This window comes from Epinephelus fuscoguttatus, linkage group LG15, assembly GCF_011397635.1.
Source record: "Epinephelus fuscoguttatus linkage group LG15, E.fuscoguttatus.final_Chr_v1".
NCBI lineage: Eukaryota > Metazoa > Chordata > Actinopteri > Perciformes > Serranidae > Epinephelus > Epinephelus fuscoguttatus.
This window is the reverse complement of record NC_064766.1, coordinates 12,238,239-12,250,542: the sequence shown is the minus strand read 5'-3', so window position 1 is coordinate 12,250,542 and position 12,304 is coordinate 12,238,239. Positions and strand designations below refer to the sequence as shown.

Below are 12,304 nucleotides of genomic sequence, written 5' to 3'. Positions count from 1 at the left end.
TAATAAATGCAAAAGCCCTAAAGAATAATGTTTGTTTTTTTAAAGTATACTTCTCTGTGCTCTCCATGTTAGCTCGATATATGTACCAATGCACTCGTAAGTTGTTGTTTCTCTTCCACTGCATGGATTTTAAGAGAAAACACCACAGCCTCCTTTATCACAGATATTTTGCTTTGTTTTTATATGTAGTGAACCTGTTAACTTAGGTTCAGAAGCAGAACCACGCCTCAACCACAACTCTAATCACCTGCCAAGCCTACTTATGCGGGGTCAACCCATCTTACCCTGTTTGTCTCAAGATTTCTCGACCCACCCTCCCTTTCCCTTCCCTTCATCATTCCATCTTCCGACCTCATCCCTACCCTCATCCCTTCACCCCTTCCTTCCTATTCAATCCGGTGTATATCTCTTCCATGTCTCATTCTAGGCACTGTCTGGGGGCCAGTGATCAGCTCGGTTGGATATATATGCCTGAGCCGGAACCCCCACACTGAGTCTCCCTCCGCCTGGTCTTCTATACATCCTCCCAGACCAGCCTAACAGATGACATCTTCCCTCTACCTCACCCACATCCATTCATCTATTCTCAACATTCAATAACTCCTGTATTTCATTAAACCTTTAAACGACATATTGTTGTGGCGTGGTTCTTGCTAGTGAAAAAAGATTTAAGGTGAACTATAATTACATTTATATTTATTTGTCAGACCAAATGTTGTTGCCCAAAGTGTATACAAATAAGGTACGATGACATGTTATAAACACTGATTGTGCAGCTGAAGTGAATCTGTACACGAAATCAGTGAAAGTGAATGATTTAACAGACTTTACTGATGTGATGTGAGAACAAAGTGGACATAATGAATAAAGAAACATAACCAAAGTATTTTCTTCTTGTCTTCATTCCAGGCAAAACTGATGAAGAGAATGTGAAAGTGATGTGATAGTTTAACTGAGGCAGTTTTCCTCCTGAAATGCCACAAAGTACAGTGTTCATGTTTAGAAGAGAACAACTTTTGATATTCCTCATTAGCACCACTTTGTCACAGAGAAATGAGCAGAGCTTTCTATCACTTGTTGTTTGTTACGACCAACATTTTTTTTGGTGCACTTTGTCAATAAGGAGGATATGTTAAAATACTGGAGAAATAGCCAGAATTCATTTTGTCAAGTTTGGCTGTGAAGACGTTTTGTTGAGTGCTGACACATGATGTGTAGCTGATTCTTCATATTTGGTTACAAGAATTTCCATGATGTTTAATTAGAATTCAAGAAGTCAGAGAAATGTTAATGTATAGCCTCAACATTCCCAAATAGTATTTACAGCCTGAGAGATGATATGAATATCATCGTAAAGTGGAAACACTTCTCTACCATCTTTCCCATGTGCCCTAAATGCAGCATCAGTGTTACAGGGTGTGACTCCTGTGAACAAACTGACACAGTGTGATATTACAGATATTTAAATGTCTCCTTGCTGATGTTGTTTGAAGCTGCCAAAGGCTCAGTGAAGTTTTTCTGTCGTCCTGCAGTGAACATCACAGCAGGTTAACAACTGAAATGTCAATACTGATTCACAACACAAGAGGGCGCCTTCATCCTGCTGACCAGGGGTGTAGTTCAGGTTCACTACAAGTTATTCTTTACTTCTCCACAAACCACCATTGCATGGCCTCCACATAACCAGTGCTGGATGAAGTATTCAGGACCTTCACTGAAGAAAAGTACCAATGATTTAAAAGTCAAAATTCTTCTTAAAGTACATAAGTATTCTCAGGAAAATATATGTTAAGCATTAAAAGCAGATGGTCTGAAAAACAGGCCTGTGACTGATCACGGGATCACAAGATAAATGTGATGAGCTGTGACAAAATGAATGAGAGAGGAAGAGAAGAGGAAAAAGTTCTGCTACACTGATGTTCCACCATCTTTACTGTTATTCTGTGAACCATGGGATCATTTTAGACTCAAACTATTATTAAATGAAACTGTTTGAGATGTTTGGAGGGTGAATCTGTCTTTGGAGAAGAAACATCCAGTGGTTTAATCTTCAGCAGTGTATTTGTGAATAATATTTTCAGTGCTTCAGGGTGGAGGGAGGGACAGAGTCTGGTCTGACTGCTCTGCTGAGGTTCTGTCTCTTCAACAGTCTGTTAACGTCCCTTTCCAGGATGGAGAAAGTCGTCACTGGTGTCAGGACTGTGCTGCTGTCTTTCAAAAGGATCAACGAGGATGAATTTTCCATCTTTCTTGTAATGTATTTCAGATATTGTAATCATTACATACTTTAATCAAACTGTATTTTTGGACATCAGAAGAGCTACTTCTGAAAACTGAGGAGTCATCTCCAAACCATCTGATTCCAAGGAGAGTTTACCTCCTAAAAGTTGAAGTGTCCAGTGTTTTTAATTGAGAAATGAGCTCTGTAGCAAACTAGTGTTAAACACACAGTATAAACTGCTCCTCCTCCTGGAATGAAGCAAAGCCTGATAACCCCTCCCTCCTCTTCCTGCTCTCAAGCTCAGCCAGCTCCACTCTGTCTGTGTATTTCCTTGTTCCCTCCCCTTCAGATCTACAGTTTGAACCAACATGGTGGTGAAGTGAGAGAGCTGACAGGCCCCATTCACTGCACAAACACATGCTGTTTAGATCAGAGCTCAAACTACTTTCAGTTCTGAGAAAGTGAAACTCAGACAGTCGTTGTCACTGAGAGGTGAAATGGCGCAGAAAGGAGTTCAGCTGGACAGAGAAACCTTCTCTTGTCCCATCTGTCTGGATCTACTGAAGGATCCGGTGGCTACTCCCTGTGGACACAGCTACTGCATGAACTGTATTAAAAGCTTCTGGGATGAAGAGGACGAGAAGAAAGTCCACAGCTGCCCTCAGTGCAGGCAGACCTTCACACCGAGGCCTGTCCTGCTGAAAAACACCATGTTAGCAGTTTTAGTGGAGGAACTGAAGAAGACTGGACTCCAAGCTGCTCCTGCTGATCACTGCTATGCTGGACCTGAAGATGTGGCCTGTGATGTCTGCACTGGGAGGAAACTGAAAGCTCTCAAGTCCTGTCTGGTGTGTGTCGTCTCTTACTGTGAGCAGCACCTTCAGCCTCATTATGATGTAGCTCAGTTAAAGAAACACAAGCTGGTGGACCCCTCCAACAAGCTCCAGGAGAACATCTGCTGTCGTCATGATGAGGTGATGAAGATGTTCTGCCGTACTGATCAGCAGTGTATCTGTTATCTGTGCTCTGTGGATGAACATAAAGGCCACGACACAGTCTCAGCTGCAGCAGAGAGGACTGAGAGGCAGAGAGAGCTGGAGGTGAGTCGACAAAACATCCAGCAGAGAATCCAGGACAGAGAGAAAGATGTGAAGCTGCTTCAACAGGAGGTGGAGGCTATCAATCGCTCTGCTGATAAAGCAGTGGAGGACAGTGAGAAGATCTTCAATGAGCTGATCCGTCTGATGGAGGAAAGACGCTGTGATGTGAAGCAGCAGGTCAGATCCCAGCAGGAAAGTGAAGTGAGTGGAGTCAAAGAGCTTGAGGAGAAGCTGCAGCAGGAGATCACTGAGCTGAAGAGGAAAGACGCTGAGCTGATGAAGCTCTCACACACAGAGGATCACACCCAGTTTCTACAAAACTACTCCTCACTGTCACCACTCAGTGAATCTACAGACTCATCCAGCATCAATATCCGTCCTCTGAGGTACTTTGAGGATGTGACAGCGGCTGTGTCAGAGCTCAGAGATAAACTACAGGACGTTCTGAGAGAGAAATGGACAAACATCTCACAGACAGTGACTGATGTGGATGTTTTACTGTCACAACCTGAGCCCAAGACCAGAGCTGGATTCTTAAAATATTCACGTGAAATCACACTGGATCCAAACACAGCACACACAAAGCTGTTATTATCTGAGGGGAACAGGAAAGCAACATTAATGGGAAAACAACAATCTTATTCTAGTCACCCAGACAGATTCACTAAATGGTGGCAGGTCCTGAGTAGAGAGAGTCTGACTGGACGTTGTTACTGGGAGGTGGAGTGGAGAGGAGAAGGAGTTGGTGTAGCAGTCACATACAAGAATATCAGCAGAGCAGGATATGACAGTGAATTTGGATACAATGACAAATCTTGGATGCTGGATTGTAGAAAAACCTGTTATCAGTTCTGGTTCAACAACATCAGCACTCCTGTCTCAGATCCTCAGTCCTCCAGAGTAGGAGTGTACCTGGATCACAGTGCAGGTATTCTGTCCTTCTACAGCGTCTCTGAAACCATGACTCTCCTCCACAGAGTCCAGACCACATTCACTCAGCCTCTCTATGCTGGACTTGGGCTTTACTCCCCTGTTGGAAGCACTGCTGAGTTCTGTAAACTCAAATAAACAGAAGTCATTTAAGAAACAGTGGATTAAATTCTGTGTTTTTGATCTGAAATGTATTTTTTTCTCCATCATTGTTGCTGAGAGCTGATTTTTCTTTTCATGTCTTCACTGCACAGAGATCAGCTGTCAGTCAAACACTATGGCTGGTACTTTGACATCTTCTCATTAGTTGTGCTGTAAATGTTGGAGTTTCTTTAGGTGGCGCTCCTTCCTGTGTCTGTTTAACCATGGAGGCTGTCACTGCTCATGATGATGTTTGTTTACCTCAACTGATATTTCTCTGTGTGAAATTGTAAATGTCTCTATGTTCTAAATGTTTGTTGAATATGTGTTTGATGCATCTTGCTGTTTCTCGTCCACTGCATGGGTCTTCAGATAAAAATCACCATAACATACTTTATCATAGATATTTTGTTGTTTTGTAATAATAAATAAATGTATTATAAAGACTGGTCGTGTGGATGAAGTGAATCTGTACATTAAATCATTGAACAACAGTCATGTAACAGACTGCACTGATGGGATGTGAGAACAAACTGAAGGTTTACATGATTAATAAACAAACATAAACATTTTATTTTTTCTTGTCTTCATTTGTATCAAACTCAGCTGATGGAGGAAATGTGAAACTGATATGAGAGTATAACTGAGACAGTTTTCCTCCTGAAACAGCACAAAGTACAGAGTTCATGTTGAGAGCAGAAGAACATTTGTCAGTCAGTCTCTGTCCTTTCAGCTTTCCTCACTAAAACAGCTTTGTCACACAGAAATGAGCAGAGTTTTCTATCACTTGTTGCTTCTTACTGCTAACATTTCATTTGTGCTCTTAGTCAGTAAAAAGTGTTGTTGCTTTCTTCAGCCACTAGATGACGACATTACTTTGGTCTAAAACAGTGTGACTCGTCACAGTCAAACACTGAAAAGTATCAAAAGTGAACATGAAAATTGCTCATCTATCATCTAATTTATGTCACTGCAAACTTCAAATCACATTTTGTTATGTAAATTGAAATTGTTTGTTTGTGTATTAGCTTTGAAATGTCCTAGAAAGTTAGACTGGTCCAAGCTCACCAGTGAAGATGTTTTATGACATTATGGGAGGGTAGATAAACTGCTGAGTGATGTGTTCTTACCCAAGGACGCCATCCTGTGTACTGATGTGAACTGTAATCTAAGCGCACACTGTGAGGACCTATGTACTATGTATAACTGTATAGTGGGAGCTTTGATTGAGGCTGGTAGACCATGGCTCACCCACCATAATAACATGAGACAAAAGATTATACCAGGGTGGAATAAACATGTGGCAGCCCATCACAATGTAGCCAAGGAGGCCCATAAGGTCCTGGGTCCTCGCAGGGAGGCCTAAAGAGGGGCCTGTCCTTCACCATAAAAAGTTAACTAATTCTAAATATTAAATTGCAGTTCATCATGTCAGCAAACATGAACAAGTAATGAGAGCAGACTCTATGGCTGAAAAGCTCCTGGGTAATGATGTGACAGGCTTCTGGAAGGAGGTGAAAGCTCTTAAAGCGGGTAACATTGCTGAGTTGTGGAGGCAACATTATTCTGATTTATTTAACTGCATTAAAAGTGACCCTTTTAAAGTGGGTAATATTGACTCTAATGGCCCTGATGGAATATCAGCCAATGAGGTCTACCTAGCTATCTCCCAGTTAGCTGATAACAAGTCATGTGGCTCAGATGACATCTCTGCTGAGCTCCTTAAACATGCAGGCCCAAAGGTTGCAGTTCTCCTCGCCATATGCTTCACAGCCTTCATGTCCCATGGCACACTGCCAGGCTCCATGCTCGCTGTCACTCTTGTCCCTGTAATTAAGGACAAAGCTGGCAAAGTGGGGAGTTTAGATAACTACCGACCTATTGCTTTAGCCAGTGTGTTAACTTTATTAGATAGATTAGATTCTTTTCTTCTTACTACAGACAACCAATTCGGCTTTAAGCCCAAGCACAGCAGATTTATGTGCTGTGGTCTCTGCTCCTTTTGGTGTGGGGAACGGAGTTCGCCAGGGAGGGATTCTTTCTCCTGTCCTCTTTAATCTCTATATGGTTGATCTTTCTGCCCAACTCAAAGGATGTAACACTGGATGTATGATTGGTAGCACTGTGGTCAACCATCTTATGTATGTTGACGACCTGGCTATTATTTCTCCTAGAAGTGCAAGGTTTCAACAACTGCTGAATATATGACTCTGATTATGGCATTAAATTTGATGTGAAATACAATGCAAAAAAGTGTGTGGTTCTGATCTGTAGGGCTAAGGGAGACAAGGACCTCAGATTTCCAGATCTGATTACAGTAAAACTAAGTATCTTGGACATATCATAACTGATCGACTGCTAGATGACGATGACATGTTTAGACAGTGCCGCTTGTTATATGCACAGGCTATGGTGGCTAGGAGATTTCACTGGTGTTCTGACTATGTCAAGCTCACTCTTTTTAGATCTTTTTGTTCACAGTTGTATACTGCCCCTTTGTGGGTGAAGTTTAGGAAAGAGAGCCATCACAAACTACGGTTGCGTACAATGACTGTTTCAGGATTCTCTTGAACAAGCCCAGGTGGACTGGTGCCACTGAACTGCTCTGCACGGCCATTATTCACACCTTTGAAGCTCTGCTGAGAAACCTGATGTATAAACGGATCAATGAATTTTGTTATCCAGGTGCTGACTAACCCCAAGTTTAGCACTGTCAGATATGGTTCCCAGTTTTGGACATACTGGTGCCAGTGCCTTGTTCACTGAATTGTTTTCTTCTTTTATGTCTTTGTATGTTTTGAAATGTTGTATGTGCTTTTATGGACCCCGAGTTTGTTCAGTAAACTTGACTGACTATTCAGTGGCTTGAAGCCTTAAACCACATCAAATAATGTTGTTACATTATGCAGCGCATTATTCACTTATTTGAAGAGTACATGACCTCACATGTTTGTGTCATCTACTATTTATTTGTTGTTGTTGCATTACTCTTGCTAGCCTAGAATTTGATGATAATCACATGCGATAATTCAAACCTTTCATTCCAAATTATCTTCAAGCATTATAATGTAATGTAACCAATAAGGTCTAATCAACCGCTTTGTTATGTTTTTAATGTGTCCACTCCTGTCATGGAATCCAAATGTCATCCACGCTGCGCAAGGTGGCAGAGAGAAATAAACTGCAGTACCATTTTCAACCACATGATGGAGTCAATGGACTGGCGGCGCTCTTTGAACATTTAGGCTGCTGGCAATAAAGACAGTCACGCGTCCAAGTGTAGAAAAAGTGCCCGCTGTGTGAGTAACTCCACTTGAGCAGGACACATGTCGGGGAATGCAAGAAAAAAACAAACAAAAAAAGAAAAGAAAAAATGTCATAAGGTAAGATCCGATGGCCGTGACAGTGTTGAAACAGACAAGAGGGCATTCATTATTATGTGCACTTTGACTTATCAAGGACTATACTGGGAAATTCACATGTCCCAGCAGCTCAAAGCACAGACAGAAAAGGAGGGTGACAATGTTACTTGAATAAGAAAATTAAAGGTTAAATAGGGTTAAATATATATATATATATATATATATATATATATATATATATATATATACTGTTTACACATATTTTATATGTATTATTTACAACTATTTACAATATTTACACAGTATAATAAAGATATGGGATATTGCACAGGGTCTTAGCAGCGATGGTTTAAAACAGTGTTATGCAGCAGACATGACAATGCTACATTACGTCAGATGTTGATGGTAAAGAGGCTGACAGCTGTTGGGATAAATGGTGGCGCTCCGTCTTGCACTGTGGGTGCAGCAGTCTGCTGCTGAATGAGCTGCTCAGCGCGCAGACAGTCTCATGTAGGGGGTGAGAGGTGTTGTCCGTGATGGATATCCGCTTGGCTAACATCCTCCTCTCTCACCCACCTCCTGGATGGTGTCCCTGGGGGACAGCCCGGGACCGAGCCGGCCCTCCTGACCAGCTCATTCAGTCTTTTCCTGTCCCTCTCTGTCCTTCCACAGCTCCAGCAGACCACTGCGTAGAAGATGACAGACGCTACTAGCAGTGTCCTGCACACTCCAAAGGACCTCAGCCTCCTCAGCAGGTGGAGCGGCTTTGGCCCTTCTTGTACGCCTTCTAGGTGTCTACATTCTTGATGTGAAAAATGATGTACTAAAAATATTCTGAGAGCACAGCACTCTATTATAGAGGTGTTGACACAAAACTATTTTTTCGCAAATTGTTTGGTAAGTTGGGACAGTAGGTTTGGTCATTTGGGACACAGGCCTGTGAATGTAGGATATTGCATTGAGCTGCAACTACATAAAAAAGACATTCACGGATTTCTTATATAAGGCCTATGTTATGTTTATGGTCATGTATGATCTCATGATATGGTTACATTAAATATAGTTATTTCAACAAACAGCAGAGTTAGTACAACATAAAGCCAGCAGCCTGTTGGCCTCAGGGTGGGAAGCAAGCATGTTTTTTTTGAAAGACATTTTATTAATATTTTGTAAAATGAAAATGAAATCATGTTTTCATAAATTCAACAGGCCAAGAAACAACAGCTTGATTCTCAATCAATGGCACATACATTTGTGTGATTTTGGTATGGTGCATAGAGTGCTACACCAGCATACATTGGGTTTCCTACTTCATAGACTTCTTTCACTACATCACTAGGCCTTAATATGTTTCTGCTTTACTGCACTAAAATGTCCTTCCTTGTTATTGATTTGAAATCATTGAGATAACATAGTCTGACCAATTTATCAACCCCACTACACAAGTTGAGTGTGTGTAACATTAACCTCTGACTTGATGTGCTGAAAGGTACATAGAATACATGTTTTCCTAGTATGTGTGAGAATTTCTCACTTTTAAGCATGTAATGTATGACTACACTACTGACACATTTCAATATAAACCCAGAAACGTTGTCCCAAATTACCCGCTGCAACATGCAAGAAAATGTCCACATGAAGAAAATGTAAACATCATTATAGAACAGTGTTTGTTTATTTTTAGTCCACCATTACATCATACAGTTTAGTATAACTAACATGCCCAGAGTAAATTAGTCATACAAATCTTATAGCCTTATATCAAAATCCAACTAAAGCACATCATGTTTCTTACCTCCTGGTTTTTGGGGTCAGCTTCCTGTTTGATGCTGACCACTCCCCCCTGTGTGATGTCACGCAAGATATGTCATGTGACTTTAGATTTCGGCTTCCAAAGCAATGTATTAGCACCCTTAACTTTGCCATAGCCCCTCAAGGCAAGTGGAAGCTGCCTTTTACTTAAGCTGTGGCAAATGACCTGATGTCCCAATATACCTGAATTCACCCTATGTATTGAGGCAATGGGCCAAAGTGCACCACCTGCTGTAAGCAGAAAAAAAAGTTTGGTTTTAGTGGCATTGAGTATTTATGAAGTATTCTAAATGAATATCATTATGTATTAATACATGGCAAAAAAAGAATAAATAAATATAAGATCCTCCGTTACTGTTGTTATATAGCCTATCATTATAATACAGGAAGGAGCCTGAAATACGCCTGCCCAAAGCTGATTGGCTGTTGCCAACGGCGGCTATGTCAGCCTATCAGCAGCCAGGATAGGATGGGAGGTGTGAGTTTTGTGGATGAAAAGAAAGCGGGCAGGGGGCTGCAGAGGGTTGTGTGGTTTCCCGTCCCTCTCCTCCGGTTGGGCTGTAGCCTTACATTGCATGTGGCGCAGGGTGCAGGGGACCTGGAGGAGCCATCAGGGGCCAACAGTAGAAAACTGAAGTGAATGGAGTCAAAGAGCTTCAGGAGAAGCTGGAGCAGGAGATCACTGAGGAGTGCATTTGGATACAATGACAAATCTTGGGTGCTGGAATGTAGCAAAACCTGTTACCAGTTCTGCTACAACAGTAACCAACACACTTGGATCACTATGGATGAGCAGTATGGAGATACACTGTGGATTCAATTTTGTGTTCTTGGACGTTAGTCTGGGGCGCCGTCTACCATTAGGTATGCTAGCCGCTCCCCCCGCTGATGTCCGCAAGGGATGTGAGGACTCTAAAACTTCACCAGGGCCTCCATCGGCATATGGGTGAGTAGATAATGGCTGAATTTTCATTTTTGGGTGCACTATCCCTTTAAGGGACAGTGGATTAAATTCTGTTTTCAGTCTTAAAAGTATTTTGTCATCCCCATTCTCTCTCCTCCCTTTCCTGCTAATCTAAAGCTGCTCTGTCATAAATGCAAAAGCCCTAAAGAATAATGTTTTTTTAAAGTATACTTCTCTGTGCTCTCCATGTTTGCTGGATATATGTACCAATGCACTCGTAAGTTGTTGTTTCTCTTCCACTGCATGGATCTTAAGAGAGAAAACACCACAGCCTCCTTTATCACAGATATTTTGCTTTGTTTTTATAAAAGATTTAAGGTGAACTATAATTACATTTACATTTATTTGTCAGACCAAATGTTGTTGCCCAAAGTGTATACAAATAAGGTACGATGACATGTCATAAACACTGATTGTGCAGCTGAAGTGAATCTGTACATGAAATCAATGAAAGTGAATGATTTAACAGACTTTACTGATGTGATGTGAGAACAAAGTGGACATAATGAATAAAGAAACATAACCAAAGTATTTTCTTCTTGTCTTCATTCCAGGCAAAACTGATGAAGAGAATGTGAAAGTGATGTGATAGTTTAACTGAGGCAGTTTTCCTCCTGAAATGCCACAAAGTACAGTGTTCATGTTTAGAAGAGAACAACTTTTGATATTCCTCATTAGCACCACTTTGTCACAGAGAAATGAGCAGAGCTTTCTATCACTTGTTGTTTGTTACGACCAACATTTTTTGGTGCACTTTGTCAATAAGGAGGATATGTTAAAATACTGGAGAAATAGCCAGAATTCATTTTCTCAAGTCTGGCTGTGAAGACGATTTGTTGAGTGCTGACACATGATGTGTAGCTGATTCTTCATATTTGGTTACAAGTGTTTCCATGATGTTTAATTAGAATTCAAGAAGTCAGAGAAATGTTAATGTATAGCCTCAACATTCCCAAATAGTACTTACAGCCTGAGAGACGATATGAATATCATTCGTAAAGTGGAAACACTTCTCTACCATCTTTCCCATGTACCCTGAATGCAGCATCAGTGTTACAGGGTGTGACTCCTGTGAACAAACTGACACAGTGTGATATTACAGATATTTAAATGTCTCCTTGCTGATGTTGTTTGAAGCTGCCAAAGGCTCAGTGAAGTTTTTCCTTTACTGTTATTCTGTGAGCCATGGGATCATTTTAGACTCAAACTATCATTAAATGAAACTGTCTGAGAGGTTTGGAGGGTGAATCTGTCTTTGGAGAAGAAACATCCAGTGGTTTAATCTTCAGCAGTGTATTTGTGAATAATATTTTCAGTGCTTCAGGGTGGAGGAGGGACAGAGTCTGGTCTGACTGCTCTGCTGAGGTTCTGTCTCTTCAACAGTCTGTTAACGTCCCTTTCCAGGATGGAGAAAGTCGTCACTGGTGTCAGGACTGTGCTGCTGTCTTTCAAAAGGATCAACTAGGATGAATTTTCCATCTTTCTTGTAATGTATTTCAGATATTGTAATCATTACATACTTTAATCAAACTGTATTTTTGGACATCAGAAGAGCTAATTCTGAAAACTGAGGAGTCATCTCCAAACCATCTGATTCTAAGGAGAGTTTACCTCCTAAAAGTTGAAGTGTCCAGTGTTTTTAATTGAGAAATGAGCTCTGTAGCAAACTAGTGTTAAACACACAGTATAAACTGCTCCTCCTCCTGGAATGAAGCAAAGCCTGATAACCCCTCCCTCCTCTTCCTGCTCTCAAGCTCAGCCAGCTCCACTCTGT

General features: G+C 41.2%; 2 protein-coding genes and 1 pseudogene across 2 annotated transcripts in view; all 3 read left to right on the top strand.

Annotated features, from left to right (window-relative positions):
- Window positions 1-12,304, top strand: part of LOC125902126 (tripartite motif-containing protein 16-like) — a 44,407-nt pseudogene that overhangs the window by 15,036 nt on the left and 17,067 nt on the right.
- Window positions 1-12,304, top strand: part of LOC125902128 (E3 ubiquitin/ISG15 ligase TRIM25-like) — a 36,948-nt gene that overhangs the window by 23,531 nt on the left and 1,113 nt on the right. The gene's annotated exons all lie outside the window — the stretch shown is intronic.
- Window positions 2,592-4,807, top strand: LOC125902125 (tripartite motif-containing protein 16-like). The gene has a single exon (XM_049598268.1). It carries the CDS (start codon window positions 2,719-2,721, stop codon window positions 4,387-4,389), a length of 1,671 nt encoding a protein of 556 aa, XP_049454225.1. The 5' UTR covers window positions 2,592-2,718; the 3' UTR covers window positions 4,390-4,807.

What these genes read in the sequence shown, in the direction of transcription:
- LOC125902125 (XM_049598268.1), top strand. Translation starts at nt 2,719, where the DNA reads ATGGCGCAGAAAGGAGTTCAGCTGGACAGAGAAACCTTCTCTTGTCCC.